Source organism: Haliaeetus leucocephalus, unplaced genomic scaffold (assembly GCF_000737465.1).
Source record: "Haliaeetus leucocephalus isolate CR32 unplaced genomic scaffold, Haliaeetus_leucocephalus-4.0 Scaffold484, whole genome shotgun sequence".
Lineage (NCBI taxonomy): Eukaryota > Metazoa > Chordata > Aves > Accipitriformes > Accipitridae > Haliaeetus > Haliaeetus leucocephalus.
The window spans coordinates 7,220,840-7,241,138 of NW_010972920.1; the positions used below are offsets into that span (position 1 = coordinate 7,220,840).

Genomic DNA, 20,299 nt, shown 5'->3' on the forward strand with positions numbered 1-20,299 from the left:
GGGTTTCTGGGCCCCCTCTCGCCCCCCCCCCCCCCCCCCCCCCCCTTTTTTTAACATTCCTAAAAATCTGTTAGGTTGAGTGGTGGCCTTGTAGGCAGTTCTGTAATGGGACAAAGACTTTTTTCGCAAGTTTGTCTGGAGAGTGATTATTTATGGAATTGATGCGAGAATATAGAATTACTTCTGAATGCATTACTGGTATATAACTTAAATATTGATTAATGATTTTAATAATATTCAACCAGATCTGTTATTAAAATCATTAATCGATATATAGTACTCAACCAGATCTGTTACAGGCATATCACTGTAGATAAGCAAACCGCAGATACATAATGTGCAGTGCTTGTTCCAAATAATTGTATAGCCACACAGTTGTTCTGCATTTCATTCTGTCATGGAAGTAGGCTTTTTGTAGACGAGACAAGTGACAGTGAAATTCTTTCATTGCATGAAATATAGAAATACCTTAGCAGAGAAGCACAGTTAATCTTGCCAAAATCTGATTCTCCTGCGACAGCTATATTGGTGTAATTTTTTAAAACTAAGTAAGTGCTTAAAATAGTACGAATTCCCATGTTTGGAACTGATTGTAAATTCAGTACAGACTTTAACTCCAACTACATTTACTTTTAACTTCGACACAAAGATAGATTAAGATTAGACTGTCTGTCTGGTACAGGTCAGGAAGAGATCTTGCAACTTCTCTTAAGTTGAAAGTTGTTCTTGTGGTGCTTGAATAGCTAATGTAGTAGTATTTTGTGTTATAGATGGCGGGGGGAAGTATTCTTGATTGGCTTCACAATAGTTCAGTCAGAATGGTAGCAGGAAGAGAGTAGGAAATAAGTAAACATCAATAGAGAAATAATCGTGGGTTTTTTTTTTCTTTTGAAGAGGTGGATTAAAATGTCTGCCCTTTTCTTAAGTGATGTTTATTTGTGTAATGTTTTTCTGAAAATACTTGTGAATTAAGATTTGTTTCCTCCTTAATATTTGTGCAAATTCTTCAATTATTTTGAAATCATTTCTACTTGACAGTCTACCCTAAAATATTAATTCATAACCACTTTAGGTCGCTTGCAGCTCTTCCATACCTGTAAAAATCTGAAAGTGTTTCTAGAGCTTCAGTAAATTAATCTGCTGTTGATAGACCTGTGGTTGCATTACAGTGCTGTGTATTTCTTTATGATAAGCAAAAGGATGATGTGGTTTTGTTTTGTTTTTTTAAATGTATTTCCACACCTGGGATGCTTTGGGCTAGCTGATATTTTAACATCAGAATAAGGAGCCCTGTGTGAGGGCTTCACAGAAGAAACATTACTTAGGGAGTAGAATTCATAGAATATCGTAGCTTTCACCGTGAAACCAGACTGTCTGTAGAACAATTTAAATCATGATACAAAAAGTATTTTAGTTAGGCTTCTTAAAATTTAGTATTTGAGAAACTTTTCATTGAATTGCAGTTTTATAGAGTCTATCTTTCAGACATTTTAGCTTATGTACTGCATCTTCACAGCTATGTCTTTCTGTTTGAGGCTGTAATATTCCGTGCTGGCTACATAATACACTTCTGTTGGGTAACCCTCTGGTAATTGACTTTAGATGAGGAATGTTAGTGTTACCCTGTGTATCTTTTTTAGTAGGAGCTTAGTGAATTCTGATATGCCAAAATTTTGGCATAAAAACCTGTCAGCTTTGTGCAGTTGTATTTTTATCTTGGGTAACTGTTGTGAACCATATCCTCCTTAACATTAAAATAAAGTTTAGACTTCATATTTTGGAATACTATGTGTCAATTAAATGTCGATATTAATTCACAAACCCATTTATCACTTGCTATATATTTATTGCTAAGTGAGTATTTCTTCCATTGACCTTTTCGGATGCTAAAATCGGATTTTAATAAGTCTTCGTATGAAAAGGATGATTCAAGATTATTCCTGAAAAGGAGTTGAAATGGAAGGCTCTTGTTTGTTTCCGTGTGTGAAAATTTGTTCTGTGTATATGCAGCCTAGTGTGTATAAACTCAAATGATCTTACATTATGCAAGAGTAACAGTTTAACAAGTATTTTTTGCCATGCATGTCTTGTAGTTCTCTTAAATGTAGTGTAGTTGTTTGTGGCATGTAGTGCATCTGTGTGTGTAAAGTGAAAGAAAAAGGAATGTGTATGTAGTTTATAAACAAAATCACTTATATGAATACTTTAAAATTCAGCTAACACTTAAAAACCCATTTTAACATAAAACTGTAACTGTTCTGAAAGACGTGCAAATAAATCCCGTTTCCTTTTCTGTTAGAACCGTCGTGAAATGCAGTATTGCCAAATCCCAGGCCTTGTATAGTGCCCAGAGAGGGTTGAAAACAAACAACGCTGCTGTGGTCAAAGTTGGAGCCATCAGCATCAACATTCCTCAGCACCCTGCCACGCTGCACAGCATGATGGTGCGCAGTTCTCACCAGCTCTCCAAGCAGATTTCGGATCTCATCAGGCAGCCGTCAACTGCGTAAGTGCTGCTTGCGTGGCACTTCCGAATGCTGCTGGCTGGCCTCCGGTTATGGGCTTGTGCTACTTTGAATGTGATGTGGGAGAGTCAGGCTAGTCATATATCATGTTAGAATAACAAAAAGTATTTTCTGATCTTTGTCTTGGTAAATAGGCCCCAGCCTACCAAAGAAGATGTTGCGACTCCTTTGCCCTCTGAAAAGACTCCAACAAGTATTAATCAAACACCTGTTGAAACAAATGAATTTCCACAGCTGCCAGAAGGCTTAGAAAAGAAGCCTATAGTTCTTAAATTCAGTGCCATGATAGATGGTATAGCTATTGGAGCAGCGCTCTTGCCCTCTCTAAAGGCGGAATATAAGATGGGAAGAATGAGGAGTCATGGAATGACAGGTAAGAGTTCTCTGAAACTTTAAAAACACTGTGGCTTTTAGTTTGGCCTTGCTAGAAGGATCCAAGACGACTCAATATTTCTGTTGAATTCTAGCTAGAGCTTTGAATCTGTTGCTTGTTGGCTTATGTTTTTGAATGTGGACTTCAATCACATTGGGCCATACAGAGAATTTACACTGTTGTTGTTACACACAATTGCCAGAGGCAGAATACAAGAGCAGATGAAGACATGTATACATTCATATATAGCTTCCTCCCAGGAAGCTTCCCTCTGACGGCTCAAACCAGTTTATGATCCTTGATTAATTAATTTCTGATTTGTAAGGCTACTTGAGAATACTCTTATAGGGCCTCAGTACAGATGCGGTGGTTTGTATGACTCCTTTCTCCATCTAATTACAGTGAAGTCTTCATTTTCTTTAAAAATAAAGAAAACCTGGAATCACGTGGGTGGATATTTATAGCTCTAGAGGTCTGTGCACTTCAATAACATTTTAAAGATTTTTTTTCTTTTTAATTCCAAAAGTGTTATTAAATTTAAGGATAAATGAAAGATTTTTTTTTTTTGCTAGTTCATACCTTTTCTTTCCCTGTCTTCCTTTTACAGGTGCCCAAACTAGATTTAATTTTGAGCTTCCAAGTCACAGATTGCGCTTCACTTCGAAAGTCTCTGCCACTGATATGTCAACCATTCCTCCTTCGGCAAGTCTCAACCTTCCTCCTGTCACTATGTCAGGCAAATATATCATGGAAGAACATGATACTTACTCAGACCAAATTTGGAGCATAGATGAACTACCTGCTAAGCAAGGCTATTATCTACAGGGGAACTACTTGCGTTGTGTGGCTGAAGTAGGTGTTGAAGTCATCTCTGATAACTTGTTGAGTTATTTCCATTCTGTTACATTTCTGTATGTGCATCTTCATATTATTTTAATAATCTGCCTACTCCAGAACTCTCAGGTTTACAGGTTGATCTAAATATAGCATTATTAATTGTGTGACACTGAAATAGAAATTTCTCAGTCCTTAGTTTGATGAGCAGCCAATTTATTAAGCATTCAAGACCACTATATTGGAGGATCTTGAATATGTTATTTCATGCAAATAAATAAGGAAGATATGTTTAGAAACTTTTTTTTGGAATGACAATATTTCTCTTCAGTGAAGTAGACAAAAGTATATTATGCTGATGATTCAAGTAAAGTGCAATTTTAAACTGAAAGCTTATGCTAACACATCAGATAATGTCATATATTGCAAAAAGAAGTACTGAAAAAATTGAAAACTATTTTATTGTTTTATAACTTTTAATTTTTCATGATTAGACAGCTCCATATGTAGAAGCTATATATAAACTTAGTCAATGATATAAAATTTTCTGTTCGACACAGAGTTTTCTACTCAGAAGTTCTATTTGTGTACCAATTTCCACAGTTACTTTTCACAAAGAGAAAAGTCATGCTGCTTAAAAGAAACCTACCTTGTGGGGAAAAGCATGGCTTTTCTGCTAACTGTGTTTCTTCAGTCAGAAAAGTAGTGTAGTGTATTTGTAATTGAGACTTCTGATGTTTGCATCTTTATGGGAGAAGTTTAATTAGGTGCTGCTTTTTGTTAAACCCATTTGAGAAAGACCTTAATGTCTTGGAATTTGTTCAGCGTGTAAAACAAAAGGGAGGGGCTGCTTAGCAAAGGCAAAAGCCAAGTCCAAGTAGTTTTAGAAAATACCTGTATTTTAATTTTATTTAAAAAATCTTAATGGCAAATCTAAACAATCTCAGGCAGACTCAGTTCCTTAGGAATATTCTTTAAGATTAGATCAGACACATAATAAGTTTACCATTGAAGATATCAGTAAACTTGTTCATCTATAGTAACTAGAATAACGCACTTTTAGAGATTGACAGCTCATTTCTATTTTGTTCTGATAATGATTTACTATCTGGAATTAAGTAGCATTTTGCATACTTCCATGAACCTTAATCAAGTCCTGCATTTTATTGTCTAAGCTAAACTTAAGCAGGAGAATAAATTTTTTTATATAATAGTATATGTCCTGCAGTTTGCTGATAGGCATTCACAGTAGAAAAATTGCGAGACCAAACTATTTAATGACTTTTTTTTTGCCAATAACAATATAATTGGACTTGAAAAGATGCCTGAAAACTAAAAATGCATTGTTTTGAAAACATAGGTATGGTAACTGTTTTAAAGTTTTGTTTTAAAATTTTGTATTTCTGCAGGTTGGTTCCTTCGAACATAATCTCACAACTGATCTTTTAAATCATTTAGTATTTGTGCAAAAAGTGTTCATGAAGGAAGTAAATGAAGTCATACAGAAGGTTTCAGGTAAGCAGAACACTTAAACCCAACCGTAAGTAAGATCCTTAAACCTTGTTTGATGGCAACATTACATAGTTCTCGGGATCAGCTATTTATTTCACAGACGCTATCGTTTCACATCTAGCACTCCAAGCAGCAGCAAGAAGCAAGCACCAGAGCTGGAGTTTCAAGTAATAACAGAGGCTCTGGAAATTTTTGTAGCTCTGTCAGAAACAAGGCGTTACTGGGAGGCAGGATAGTTTGTCTTTCTGGGCACTAGCCTGTGTGTCCATCTGCGATGTGACCTTGGCTGAGTTACCTTCTGTATTCACTTTGTTCGCCTGTAAAACGCAGCTCATGATACTGCATTTTGTAAAATAATGTCAGCATATTCTTTTAAAGGAAAACAGCTGTGTCTGGAGAAAATAGAGTCAGTATTGGTATTAGTGTTTCCCAATTCCTAGCTCTTTGATTCTTTGCAGATAAGATGTTTCAGAACTGTATGAAAAAGGCATTTGGCTATTCATTATATTGTTTTGTGTATCATGCTGTGTACTGCAGAAATGACAGTTTTGTTTCTGTCATTTAGGCTGGCTTCTGTTCTGAAAAAATTTTCAGAAGAAAAACAGTGTTTTCATTAAAAACCCTATTAGAGAACAGTTGCAAAATCACTCAGTGCTGTCTCTTTTGCAATATGCGATGAAAATAGCATACTGAATTGTGCACTCATCTGTTTGATTAGACAGCCAAAGTTACAAAACTTTTATTTTCTTACATAAAAACCTCTGCCTATCTGACTGAATCACAGTTTGTGCAGCATTCAGAAATAGATCACTCACTTTCTAGTTCTTACTGTTAGAGTCTTGTTCTGTGTTCAAGAGCTGAAAGCAAACCAAAAAGCTGATAACTTGTGCCATGCAATGATATTTCACTCAGCAAACAAGTTCTATCACCTTATGCACTGGAAAGAATAGTACAAAATGATACAATTGTTTCTGATATGTGACTACTCTGAGCGGAAATGTAAGGACTGGATGCTTTGTTTGACACAGTTATTGTTTGGTAGTTTAAAAAAAAAATACAGGAATGTACTTTACTGTGGATGTTACATGACGGATGAGGAGATGAAGAGAAAAGCAAATAAGTAAAGAACTGTAGAAGTGTTTTGTTGTTCTTTAGGTCAAAATAAGAATTGGCAGATGGTGATAAACATTAATTAAAAACAGAAAAAGCAATAATTAATAAGAATTATTGTCTGTCTATTAAGAAATAATAATACAAAAGTAAGAAAGAAAGTAAAATAACCAGAGGAAATAAAAGGAATATGAATTTTATTAGTAATATTTTCAGAGGAAGAAGGACATATATTTGAGAGAGAATGTTACAGGATGACAAATATGAATAAATATTCCAAAGCAGGTGAAATTTCAAGTAATTTAATTTTAACACTTTTTGAGTTATACTAAAAGGCTATTATAGAAGTATAGCTAATTTTTAGTGGAAAGATTCATTAATAGTTGGAAACATTATGAGGAAGGATAAACTAGTGGTAACTAAGTGAAAGTGTCTGTGTGTGCATCTACACACTCCTTTCATATACCTCTGTGTGTGTGTATATATATTCACGCATACAAATGTACATAAAAGAAACATGCAGGTCCAGATGACGTGCCCTCAAGCGAGTTAGAAGATGCAGTGGAGAAAATAGAAAATGTCAGAATCCCTGAAGGATGAGAAGAAACAAATTTTAAACACCCTGATGTTTGTTCCAGGCAAAATATGTCAGCATTTGGTAGTAAGAAAACATTTAGGGAAAGAATAAACCTTCAACAGCTGTCATTATGCTATTAGAACAATTTTTATAGAGGAGCATAAAGTGGTAAAAAGGGAAACGTATATTAGATTTCTTTTACAACACTTCTCAGTCTCTAGAGTTTGATCTCTCATCTGTTTTTATGTGAGGAATTTATTACCATTGCTGGTTCTTTGTTTTTCCAGACTATAAATTTGTATTGCAACTAGCAGCCTGATGGTTTTTGAAATGTGACTGCTACCTTCCATATTGTGGTAATTCAGCAGGAACATGGTCAGGTGCCAGCAATCCATGTATCTGGGTGCTGAATGCAGAACAATGGGGACAGAAGGCAGCCTCTGTCCTGGCTTGCAGCAAAGTAATTTATACGGCTTGAAAATGCCAATTAATGTAATATACTAAAGTGTTTTTTCTAATTAAGGTTTCTGTTGCACTAAAATATTGATTGCATATTATCCTTATATAAAAACTGGGTAAGTACCAGTTACTTAAGGTGAAGTTGCACAGATTAAAAGCTAGTTAATGAACAGAACAGTTCATGGTAATTCTATCTGCAAGTTGAGGGCAGTGTTGATTTAAAGACAGCCGGTGTCCACTTTCAAACTCCTATCACTTTTTGCACTGGTTTATGTAAAGATTCAAACCCAACTTCTACTGTAGTTTCATTGAAGAAAATTGTGCTCCCTTAAGTGAGAGGATAGATGGAGAACTTTTATTTAAAAGTAATATCTCTTTTATTTCTTTTTTTAACTGGCAAATGCTTTACAAACTTCATGAAGAAATGTCATTGCAAAAATAGTCTCTAATATGTGTGTGGAGAATATATGAAAGATGAGTTAATTCTCTTGCTCAGAACCCTTAGGTTGCTGTTGTAGTTTTACATGATCCTACTTAAGAATACTGGGGGGGGGGGGGAACAAAAGAAAAAGGAGGAGGTGGTTATTAAGACTATTTGGAGAAGAAAAATGTCCGGATACAAAACAGAGTGATAAAAATTTACTGATGTTCGTTGGCTGTTTTTTTTTAATCAATGATTTAACTGCCTGTTCTTAACCACCAAATAACTGTAATTAGAAGAATTGGCATGTATGGACAGAATTAATGGCTTGGCCTTTTCCAGCAGCAAGCCCTTCCTATAAACTAAGATTGAATATAGATCAAATCTCAAGGAGAATTTAAACCAGGATTGCTCTTTCAGGTTAGGCCTGTGGGGATATGTAATTTAGGATTAAATGTGCCAGGATGAGGAAGTAAACACAAAAATAAAATAACCACAGAACAGTCTTTCCCCTTGCCATTGAAAAATACTGGTATAACTGCAATTCCTCTTTTCATGCAATTTGCACAGTATTCGGTCAAGTGTTTAATTTTTATTGTCATATAATTAGGAGATACATTGGTGTAGGAGACAGTATCTTTTTGAAAACTAGGTGTTACTCCTTACAGGCTTTGAGCCTTCCTATGGAAAGTTTCCCAGGAGGGAGGAACATGACTCTCTGCCTCGATTCTTAGTAGAGAGCTATTAACTATATGTAACAAGCTGAATCTGCACTGATGTCTTCCATCTTCAAACTATATTTGTTTTTATAAATCTTCAACTAGTCACTGTTTAAATGAGGCTAAATTCACTGTCACCTTTTTTATATCTGTTTGTTTTAAATGTTTTCTTTGTTAAAACTCTGAATGTATATATTTAATGTGTGCAGGAGGGGAGCAGCCAATACCTCTTTGGAATGAACATGATGGCACAACTGATGGAGAAAAACCAAAAATTCTTCTTTATTCATTGAGCCTACAGTTTAAGGTAATCTTATGATGACAAAATAGTGGTCATAGATGCTATTAATGGCTTTTGGGTTTTTACCTCAAAGGTCATTGATCAGGAATACTCTGCATGAAGAAATAGACCTTGAGTTTGGTTACTGTAATCTTTTAAAATCGCTTAGTGGCATTCCATTGTGGAAAACGACTACATCCTCTTTTTTGCTGCACAGCGAAGAGGGTTTTTTGGTGTTGTCCCCCCCACCTTTCTCTTTACGTCTCTGAACCAGATCCTAATAACTTTGTACCTTCCTTATTCATTAGGGAATTCAAGTGACAGCTACAACTCCCTCAATGCGAGCTGTGAGGTTTGAAACTGGATTGATAGAACTTGAACTCTCAAACAGACTGCAAACCAAAGCAATGCCTGGCAGTAGCAGCTACCTCAAACTGTTTGGGAAATGCCAGGTGGATTTAAATCTGGCACTAGGACAGATTGTTAAACATCAGGTTAGTGCTCAACATCTTTGCATGTAGTGTTCTTAACAGTGTGTGATTTAAAAATACATAACCAATCCAAAAGGTTGTCTTACACTGCTGCGTTTTTTTTCTGATCTAGCTGTGGAGTGGGGTGTAAAGTGTAGGGGAGGCTGGGGAGGTTGTTGGGGTTTTGAGTGGGTTTTTTTGGTTGGTTGGGGTTTTTTCAGCTTGTTTTCTTTCTCTCTTAAAAGTTCAAGCATTCTGCAGCACACAAACTGGAGATGACTTTTCAGAACAATTAGCAAATCTTCATTATGAAGGCCAATGTACATGCATAAAAGATGGAACGAGTCAAGTATAGGCTTTTTTTTTTTAATGCTATTAGTATCTGAGAACTTATTAGCCCTTTGAAACAGTAATGGCCTTGCTACTGGGTGAAATAGAAAATTTTCGTTGATATTGCTATTGTTTTTAGGTTATATGAATGAAATAACAAGATCAGACATGATCCAAACTTGACTAGCCCTACATTTTGACCTAGTTTGTATTAGTTTGACAGCTGTATCTCTTGGATTCTTAAACCCACTGTTACCTGGAATCACTAAATCTATGATATGACAATATTTTGTGACACCTGGAAACAAACAAATACAAGTCTTAGAACCTGTAAATGTACTGTCACAATAGAGAAGCTGGATAAATAAATAGTTATTTTAGTTAATGTTTTATGATAAATAAGGAAAAAAACACTGTGATCAGAATTTAATGTAAGAAAATTAAATATCCTCAAAGGAGCTTTGGCTAGAAGAGAAAAAGGGGAAAGGAGACATATTTACTTCTTGTTGTAATTCTACATTTTGTCAAAAGCAGTAATTTGATTATTTTTCTCTGTCCCTGAACTCTTCTTTGCTGCAAAAACCCCTCACCCTTCCCATTTTTTTTTGAACATTTTAAGGTTTATGAAGAAGCTGGCTCAGACTTTCATCAAGTTGCCTATTTCAAGACAAGAATTGGATTAAGAAATGCCCTCCGAGAAGAAATCAGTGGCTCATCAGATAGAGAAGCTGTGCTCATTACTTTGAACAGACCAATTGTTTTTGCTCAGCCTGTGGCCTTTGATAGAGGTATTGAAGAGACAATTGTCTTCATACTGAGGAAGTTATATATTTTTTTTCAGAGAGGCTTGATTGTTTCAAGTTTAGTATATTTCATGTTAATCAAAATGTTAGGTAGCTGAGAAATTTAGGAGATCTACTGCATGCCAAGAGGTTAACAATTCCCAACATCAAAAATGCCATTTGCTGAGGTTATTAATTTTCAGGTGGTTTGGAGGAAGTTGCTTTTGTAAGTCTTCACAAATGAATAATACTGAGAACTGCATTTCTTTCTGTATTTTAATGTGTGAACTTTGATGCTAAATGATCGGCTTTGTCCATCTTGTCCTTTGCAGCATGAGCCTCTTCACTACATCCTAAATATGTGTGTGTGTCCATTGTTGCACATTCACTGTCTTAAAGTAATGGAGAAACCATAACAATGAAAAAAATGAACTTTATTGAGTGAATGTGCTTTTTGGTTTTTGTATGTGTTGATTTCATTTGAGCATTTCTGGTTTCTTCATAAAGCTGTGCTATTTTGGCTGAACTACAAGGCTGCATATGATAACTGGAATGAACAGAGAATGGCTTTACATAAAGATATTCATATGGCCACAAAAGAAGTAGTAGATATGCTACCTGGAATCCAACAAACATCTGCACAGGCTTTTGGGACCCTCTTTCTTCAGCTGACAGTCAATGACTTAGGAATTTGCCTGCCCATCACAAACACACCTCAGGTAATCAAAATGTCTGGAGCAACATGACTACTGATAGTCTGTTGAAATATCCATTTGTATGTGGTACATGGCTTTTATGTTCATAAATGTAATTTTCATCACACCAATGCAAAAGTCATAGGATGCTAATAATTGCACTAAGTGACATTGCTTGTAATGGAAATGGTGCTCTCATTTAGAGAAGAGCTAGGTTATGCATGTTTCAATTAGTGTGCATGTTTTGGGGAAACACTACATATGAGCTCAGCGTTTTGGAAAGTCCTTGGAAATGTTTCAAGTGGAACATATTTTCATGAAAGCTTCCATCACAAACTCCAAGTAATCCTTTATTTTTCATATAATTATAGATAGAAAAAGAAAAATTCTCAAAACTGTTGGCTTTAACGTGATGTTCTGATGCTTTTGTTTGCTTAATTAAAACAAGGAATGAGAGTATGAATAACTATTTGAGATATATAGATATATGCTTTTCAAACAGTCACTTTTATTTAGGTACTCAGGTTAAAGAAAGATACTTAAAATACAGTCATGGACAAAAAGTATATCATTGTAGTACAAGGTAAGTCTAATACGTTACACAGGATGATGTATTCTTTAATGTGCTGTTAACTAGTTTCTGTATTAAAGTAATGTCTACACAGTGCATTGTGCAGTGTGTTAATGCAACTTGTTCTGTAAGGGAACGTACGCTGCATTATGTTTCTGGAATACTTTCGAGTCTTAAGTTTAATGATGAATGGCTCAGTAGTGCATTTCCAGGGTAATGCTTTGTGGTCCATGCAGCTCCTCCTTCCCTGGCTGTGCAGTTTGCTGAGTTTCTTGACAACCAATGCAGCATGATCCAACACATTCCCCAATTTGACATTTAGCTCTGCCTGTTGATTCTTTCTTCAGATAGATAGGAAAGTACCTAAATCAGTGGGCCTAGCTTTCTTGAAAATCTCTGTGTTTATTCTCAGTTAAGAAACAACTCTGTGCAGACCTGTATTCCCTCTGTTCTTCCTCTGTTAGAAATGACTGCAGTTATGCTTGTCTCTTCATTTATAAGGTGAAGGTGTGATCTGTACCTCTTAAGTATAAAATTGAAAATAATTACATTGCCAGCTGACAGCAGTTTAAAAAACTCCACGAAGCAGTGGAGCATTGTTAGGATGGATAATGTTAGATGCCTTTGAGAGAAAACCTTGGATTCAGAGACTGTTCTGATGTTGAACTGGGAGTATTCTTAATGGGGATTAATTCCAGAACAGGAATGAATCATTTTAACGATGGAGAAGGAAGTAGTCATAATACATAGAAATGTAATGGAATAATGAGGGCAATAACCTAGGAGTCACAATGACATAACATTTTGATTGTGAATCTTCTGTCTGGCAGCTATGGACAAAGCAGATGGCATTTAATGTTCTTATGTGTTACAAATGATAGTAAATTATGAAAAATACATTCTGGCTTATGAAGTCTTAAGCTGTATATAGAATAGCATGTTTACAATACTTAAGCTGGATCAAAAGAAGTCTAGCTTTATAAAAGGGAATATGTGAGCTTTTTTGCAGATAAACAAAATTACAGCCCTTCATATGTGAAGGGCTGGAAAATAATCAGTCAGTCTGTGTATTTAAGACTGCATAACTGTAGATATCAAAATAAGCACAAAAACCCATGTAAAAATTAAAGCTACTTTTTGTCATTGTTCAATCAACTCGTCTGCAACCCTTCTTGGCGAAAAGAATCTATCCTGGGCTTCTGCTCTGTGGTCATGGGGCCATATGGTTCATAGCCCTTGATCATCTAGTCCTTGATCAAACATGGATTTTTCTTTCCTTTTCCAGATGAGCTTGACTACCGGTACCCTAATATATTTACAATGTAGGTGTTGTATGTAGAAAACAACAATGCAAGACATTGTACGGACAGATGCAAGGCTTTTGAAACTTTCTGCAGAGAAGGAAAAATACAAGGAGATAAGAGAAGGGGATCTGTTTTCTAATAGGGAAAGATAAACAGCATTTAATGCATGTACAATATCACTTTGACATTGCAATGACCAGTAAATTCTCTTTGTGTTTTTGTTTTCCAGTCTAACCACACTGCAGATCTTGACACTGGCTCTGCTTTAGTCCTGACTATTGAAAGCACGTTAATCACTGCGTGCTCCTCAGAGTCTTTAGTTAGCAAAGGTCATTTTAAAAACTTCTGTATTCGCTTTGCTGATGGCTTTGAGACAAGTTGGGATGACTGGAAACCAGAAATAAGAGGAGATCTAGTCATGAATGCATGTAAGTGGTTGTGATTTCATGCTGGACAATAGTTTTTCAGATATAAATCCATTTTTACCCTTTTCCATGACTTTTAAAACTGTTGAACTTTCCCCAAAAAGATAAAGAAAAGACTTTAGCCTTTTGAAAGCAAAATAATATGGATCTAAAAGGTTGCATTCCTTTGTTATTTTCCTATATTAACTTTGTTGCTATATGTCTCATTGTAAACATTTAAGTTCTGTCTGAGAAGTGTTGGAAGAATTGGATGTGTTGCTTTTACATAATTTCATAAGATCCCAGTAAGTTTTTAATAGTTTAATGTAGATGATTTTCATTTACGTATAAGTATCTTTCATTATGGTGAAGGTTCTAGAATTTATATGGAATTTTAAGTCGATATAAACTTGGATGCTACCAAGTAGATTCACTTTACTAAATAAGAAAAGTCATTCAATGGGAATTAAAACTAAACCTCCTATCCAACACCACTCATGTTTTAATTGCGGAGGGCAAGAGACTGAGATGGAATTTGGAAGGGCTGGTCTAAAGCAACTTTGACTGTCTGCCTAATGAGTGTATATGCTTCATACAGGCGTTGTGCCAGATGGTACATATGAAGTATGTTCTAGGACAACAGGACAGGCTGCAGCAGGTAATATACACTTTTTTAATAAATCAAGTCCTTTATAAATAAAGCATTCATAAAACATGAAATTTAAATCCTTTAACTGTGTTGTAATTTAATTGGTGGTTTGGGTTTTTGTTTTGTTTAGTGTCTTGTTTTCCTGGTGAAACTCCTCAATGTTTTTATCTGCTCCATCTTTTCAAGCTATTCCATGTTTCAAGTCACATCGGCAACACTGGTTTTAGATTTTTACCTGCAGGAAAACACACGGTGTATATGTGTTTGTTCCTTGGTTGGAGAATAGTCCTTTATAACAGCAATGTTGTCCTACTGCTTCCTGTCCTCGAGACTGCTAAATCTTCCAGTCCTCCTAATGCTGAGACTTTGCATCGTAAGCTCCCATTCCTCCCTCACCTCTTCCAGAGACTGCCTCTATTCTTCCCAAACTCCCTCTCTTCCCAGTCTGTCCTACTGAGTTGTTTGGACATTCTCCAGAGGATTTAAAAATCCCTGCCAATCTCTGTCTTTAAAGTGAAAGAGGGTAGATTTAGATATGATACAAGGAAGAAATTCTTCACTATGAGTGTGGTGAGGCACTGGGAAAGGTTGCCCAGAGAGGTTGTGGATGCCCCATCCCTGGAAGTGTTCAAGGCGAGGCTGGATGGGGCTTTGAGCAGCCTGGTCGAGGTCTTTAAGGTCCCTTCCAAGCCAAACCATTTTCTGATTCTATGATCATACCTGCTGCTTGCTGCTTCTCATCTTTTTGCCCAAATGTTGCATCTGTTGTGTCTACTGTCTCCATAGTTTTGCTCATTGTCACCTGCTTGCTTTTTGTGCTAAGACATAAAAATGAAACACATGCTGCAACTGTTAAAAATTTACCTCACATGGAATTGTGAATGGTGAAAAACAGGATGAATCTATTTAGAAGGAAGAACAGTATCTTGTGTAGTTCTGCTTAAAGCAAGTTCTGTACTTTGATGCTGAAATGTGGCACTCATTAGAAAAATCCTGGGAAGACAGGGTATTCAGCAGGCACATTACACATCCAGCATCATTATTCAAGACTTGAAACTGTAAGTAGGTCAACAATTTTACATGCAGATAGACATCCTTTAGGTTTCTTACTGTTAGAAATCCTGTTCTGGAATATTATACTTGGCTGCAATTGGAAGAGTGGAGGTTTGAGATGCTCTGTCCTGGTCATCAGCTTGGGTGAAGGGAATGTATTTTCATCAGGTTTGTCTGTGTACATCACTTGTTAAAGAAATACCAACTTCATAGCTGTGAAGTACTTCCAACAAGCATTTCAATTGTGGAATATGTTTTCCTCAGAGTGGGCAGAAAAGACAGTTCTTTGTAACTGATAAACACTGTCTTGGCTAACTAATACATAACTCAGTATGGGGGATTTTTTTAAGAGGAAAAACTGGTTGGTTTTTGTTTTGTTTTTTTTTTTAAATACAGAAAGCAGTAGTGCTGGAACCTGGACACTGAATGTGTTATGGAAGATGTGTGGTATTGATGTCCACATGGATCCAAACATTGGCAAAAGATTGAATGCTTTAGGCAACACCCTCACAACGTTGACAGGAGAAGAAGATATTGATGATATTGCCGATCTCAACTCTGTAAACATAGCTGACCTTTCAGATGAGGATGAAGTTGACACTATGTCTCCCACTATACATGCAGTAAGTAAATCAAGCAGAATAAGTGCTACTAATTTGAAAAGGTGTGACAAAGTCTTCAGTCAAATGGAAAGATCTTAGTCTTGAGTCCAGCATGCTACTCCTTATAACTCATATAACTCTTGTTGCAAATCAAAAAAGTTTGTGTGTTAGTTTTCTAACTCTTTTTCAAAGGCAAGAAATCACAGATCATATTTCCACTGGTGTTATGTGGAAATACTGATCTCGATTTGAAAATATGGAGACACAATACCTAACTTAAGGTAACTGAATTGGAAAAGCTGTGGCTGTAGATAGGTTTTCTTAACAGGAGAGTAAGTTACTAACACGAGCAAATGAGAAAAAATTCTTTTTCAGTACTTCTACCCAATATGCTGCTGACCTTGCTTTTTGGTTTCACGCAAAAACATTTTAACAGACGTTCTTTAATGGCTCTCTTTAATGTCTCTTGCCTGCCAACAGTGAAAACTTTATCCCAGAACACTAATGTTCCTGTTTGTTGTTTAGAAATCAGGTGGAGGTTCATTATGTGGAGATGCACGCAAGCTAACATTTGGGCAGCGGATTGTAAATCACCTGCTGGGTTTGAGCCCCCCAAACCATCGACACTCTGTTCCTGTAGAATATCTATTGGGGTCAGCGAAGTGTGATTCTCTTCAGTCTAGCAGATCACATATCAAAGCAGGCAGATCCTGCTCATGGGGACATGTATGTAGTAGTTACAGTGTGTCTAACTGAATGATGGGGTTTGGATCACTGGAAAAAATCCAATCAGCTGCCTTTTGAGATGAAACTGATTCTTTTGCATGCACAAGCCCAAATTTTAAGGTGTGAAATTCACTTTGCCTGTTGTTAAATCATACTAATGTCCAATCTTAGATGAGGGCGTTAATTAAATGTTTATTTTAAATAGGAGATTGTTGATCATCGACGGCAGGGAGCTTCTAGTATCCAAACTGGAGAACAGCGAGGAAGAAAATTTGTGAAACGTTTAGTCGATATTAGAGAACTCAATGAGCAAGCTAAAGTTATTGATGACTTGAAGTAAGTTGGGTTTTGCTGTAACTCACACAAAGTTTGGGAATAACAAACTGCAGCTGTCTTGTTTCTTTTCTGTTCTTATCACATACCTTGTGGCATTGTGATGGTCAAGTGGAAATTGTTGTCTTTATTTAAAAATAAAAAATTGTCCTTTTGGATTCCATAAGAAAAAACTATATATGCAAGTATTCTCTCAAATTTCTCAAGTTCTTCCCCAAGTGTCAAATTAGTCTATATTTTTTTCTGGTTCTGCATTACAATGGCTGATTATAATCAATTTCCTATTGATTCAGAATCGTAATTTCATCTTGATTTTTTTATCATGATGATTACTTTAACAAAATATATTACTTTGTAACTGTAATAAGCTTAGTCTCATTCACTGGAAGAATAATAATAATATTTAAATCAACTATTTTTGCATCTTGTAGGTGATATTTTAAAATTAAATCTCTATGCTGCGCTTGAGAAAACCCTGAAGAAAGAATTATTTCAAATTTTGTAGATTTCATCTGAACTTCTGTGAATTTTATTAACAATTTTTCACAGTCATGGTCTGTTAGGCTTGCTTTTTTTTTTGTTTGTTTGTTTGGTTTTTTTTAGCCTTGCCTAAGACAGACTTACTATAAATGGATCTGTCTGGGATGGGAATACAGAGCTTGGTAATTATGTGTTAAATAATGACAAGGAGACACGTTTTACTGCTTGTACTTGGAATAAAATTGCTGTCACCATTCAGAGGGCAATTGTATCTGAACTTTGGAGTTTAGGTTAAATGTTTCTTCTAATATGAGTTCAAGAATCAAAATTATATATTGTGCCTGCCTTTTCTCAGTTTGCGTGCTTCAGTAAACTGTGATTCTTTCAAAATAGCAGTTGCTTTACCGAGTTTTTAAAATTATTTAGCGGTGTGTTTTTTCTGCAGAAGGTAATCTGCTACAGAAGGCTGTCATTGGTGTGCCAGGGCTTTGGACTGTTACAGTGGGATGATTTTTCTTCATGCTGCTGGGGATTTGCAGATTTGCTCATTATACTTGTTTTTAATTAAACAGCTGTCATGTGATTTGAAAGTGTATAGGAGGTCCTTAATCTAGTTGTTACAGCTAGGGCTTTTTGAAACAAGAGAGTTGCTGCATAGCCATTCTTACTCTCCATCTTAGTTAGCATCACGGTAGCACTGCTGTTTGGGGGTCTCCTTGCACCCTAGTTTGTTCTACATCCTCTCTCTGCTTTGCTAAGTCACTTGGAGACAGAAACCTTGAAATCAAAGAGTCCTCTTAAGGACAAAATATTATGCCTGACAAAGTTGTAGCATGTAATAAGGATAAATTTTCTGCAGCTATATTTGGCACTAGTCATAAGTAACTACTGAAAAATAATGAGAAAAAGGGATAATTCCCAGGGAAAGTAGAACATAATCGCAACACAGATTTTGAAATGCTGAAAATAACGTCACCTATTTGTAAGATAACTCAACCATGATTTATCTGCAGAAAATTAGGTGCGAGTGAAGGAACTATAAATCAAGAAATTCAGCGCTATCAGCAGCTTGAGTCGGTGGCCGTGAATGATATCCGCCGGGACGTTCGTAAAAAGCTACGTAGATCCAGTATGAGGGTGAGCAGTATGAAGTAGCTTTAAAAATATGATAGCACTTGCGTTGCGTATGTTTTCTGCATGTTGATTAAAGGAAAGAAAATGTTAGTAATGGAAAAGGAAGGTTAAGAATATCAGATAGTTCAGCAACCCCGTTACCTTTAGGAGGGGGTGGGGAAAGGGTTTTCTCCCTTGTAATAATGGTGATAAGAAAATTGAAATTTCACAGATACTATAATGTAAATGGATTTATTTGCACACTAACAAGAAATAGTCAGAAAATGTCCTTTACTCCTCTTACCATATTTTAAAATGATTCCTTAGTGGACTGATGAATGCAGATGCAGAGGCAAGCATGTTAACTGCCTGGGCAAATGATAGATACCTATTGTATTCCACTGGGCATGTGTGCTTTCTATATGTGTGTTCTACATATAAATAAACAGTATATTTGCAGAATTAGGTGATGTAAAAATAAAAACAAGCTACTAGGCATAGACGCTAGAAGAAACTGGGCAAAAAACAAGCAGTGTTGCTGGTAATCCACAAATATATATGGCTTGTTGTTCCAGATCCTGCTAACAAACCTGGCAAAACATTATTTTCAGTGTGTCCTAGTGCATGAGCTCTAAGTATGATGCTTCATTAATAAGAAAAGATCTTTCAAATAGTAATCTGTTTGCAGTTTTTTCCCAGATGCTCTCATTTTAGCTCATGTTCTTCTGTTACTGTGGTGGTAGCTAGGAAGGATGTCTGTCAAAGTGGTCAGATTATTAGCTTTGGGTATACTTTTCTCCTGGCAACAGGACATTACCAATTCCAGCAAGTATGAAAAGTGAACATGTTTCCAGATTCAAGACGAAGATGCTGGCAAATGCTGATAAGAGATGTATTTTAGCTATTATGGAACAAAAAAATCTTTTTACTTTACTGGCATACGTGTACAAAATAGTATTTTAGCTTGCCAGTGTTTTTATCTGCGTTCTCAGTTGTTGCATTTAAATATTATTTTTGTTTTAGGCTGCCTCCTTGAAAGACAAATGGGGTCTCAGCTACAAACCCAGCTACAGCCGATCTAAGAGTATTTCCGCATCAGGAAGACCACCTCTGAAGAGAATGGACAGAACAAGGTAAGCTTCTGGGAATTTGAGATCTGTGATAGCAACAACAGCATATGTAACAGAGGAAACACTGGACTTTGGCCATAAGAGTCCTTTTACTATAGGCAGTGGCTATATGTGGTGGAACTGGATAGGAGAAGGTCGTTCTGGAAGACAGGCATGTTCAAAAATGCAACTTTTCACCTTTTTTTGAAACAACTTTTTCGACAGACTTAGTAGCATGTCAAATGAGGAGAAGTTTCCACTTCTACAACAAATTAGGGTTTTCTACAGAATCCTGCTTTCAAGACATACTGAAGAAACGTATATAAGGAAAAATGGCATAGTGTAATCATTTTGATTTCTACACTTCATTTGCAGTCATCTGCCTTAAGGGCTGTTGTAATGAGAAGAAGAAAGGGAGATTATTTTTTTTTGTGAATGATGATTTTTTTAATCTCTTCACCTGTATAGTGTGTATTGATTTTGTTTCATCGTTTAATGGCTGCTGAACAAACTGTAGCTGTATAATGATGCCTCCTAGTAAAGCGTTTGCTTTGGTTTTAGAATACATGTGTTTGAGTCTATTGCTCCTGTAGATCCAGCTGAAGCATTCGAAGTTTGGAATTAAAAATGTGCTGCATTATTATGTATTAAATATAAAAGATTTGAAAATTAAAAAGGTGGAGAGGAGTGTTTGGACTTTTTTCTATGAGAATAGAAATTCTTAATAGAAATTTGCTTCAGATTTGAATAGTTCTGTAGAAGTGAATGGAAATTTATAAATAATCCAGATGTGAAAATATCAGACAGCAGATATTCCAGCATAAGGACAGCTTTATAAGTACGCCAGAGAGAATTTTTCAAGACCCTT

General features: G+C 36.0%; 1 protein-coding gene across 3 annotated transcripts in view; it reads left to right on the forward strand.

Annotated features, from left to right (window-relative positions):
* The window catches only part of KIAA1109 (KIAA1109 ortholog), a 126,053-nt gene that overhangs the window by 80,012 nt on the left and 25,742 nt on the right, over positions 1-20,299 (forward strand). For 2 of the 3 annotated variants that reach the window (XM_010575573.1, XM_010575574.1), the window contains exons 50-63: positions 2,300-2,506; positions 2,660-2,898; positions 3,506-3,750; positions 5,142-5,247; positions 8,740-8,837; positions 9,119-9,304; positions 10,230-10,398; positions 10,900-11,111; positions 13,192-13,390; positions 13,965-14,024; positions 15,465-15,691; positions 16,602-16,732; positions 18,223-18,346; positions 19,346-19,455. In XM_010575573.1, the coding sequence (XP_010573875.1) occupies positions 2,300-2,506; positions 2,660-2,898; positions 3,506-3,750; positions 5,142-5,247; positions 8,740-8,837; positions 9,119-9,304; positions 10,230-10,398; positions 10,900-11,111; positions 13,192-13,390; positions 13,965-14,024; positions 15,465-15,691; positions 16,602-16,732; positions 18,223-18,346; positions 19,346-19,455 (2,313 nt within the window). Of the gene's footprint in view, positions 1-2,299; positions 2,507-2,659; positions 2,899-3,505; positions 3,751-5,141; positions 5,248-8,739; positions 8,838-9,118; positions 9,305-10,229; positions 10,399-10,899; positions 11,112-13,191; positions 13,391-13,964; positions 14,025-15,464; positions 15,692-16,195; positions 16,397-16,601; positions 16,733-18,222; positions 18,347-19,345; positions 19,456-20,299 lie in introns of all 3 variants that reach the window. The other variant, XM_010575572.1, reaches the window with a different exon arrangement.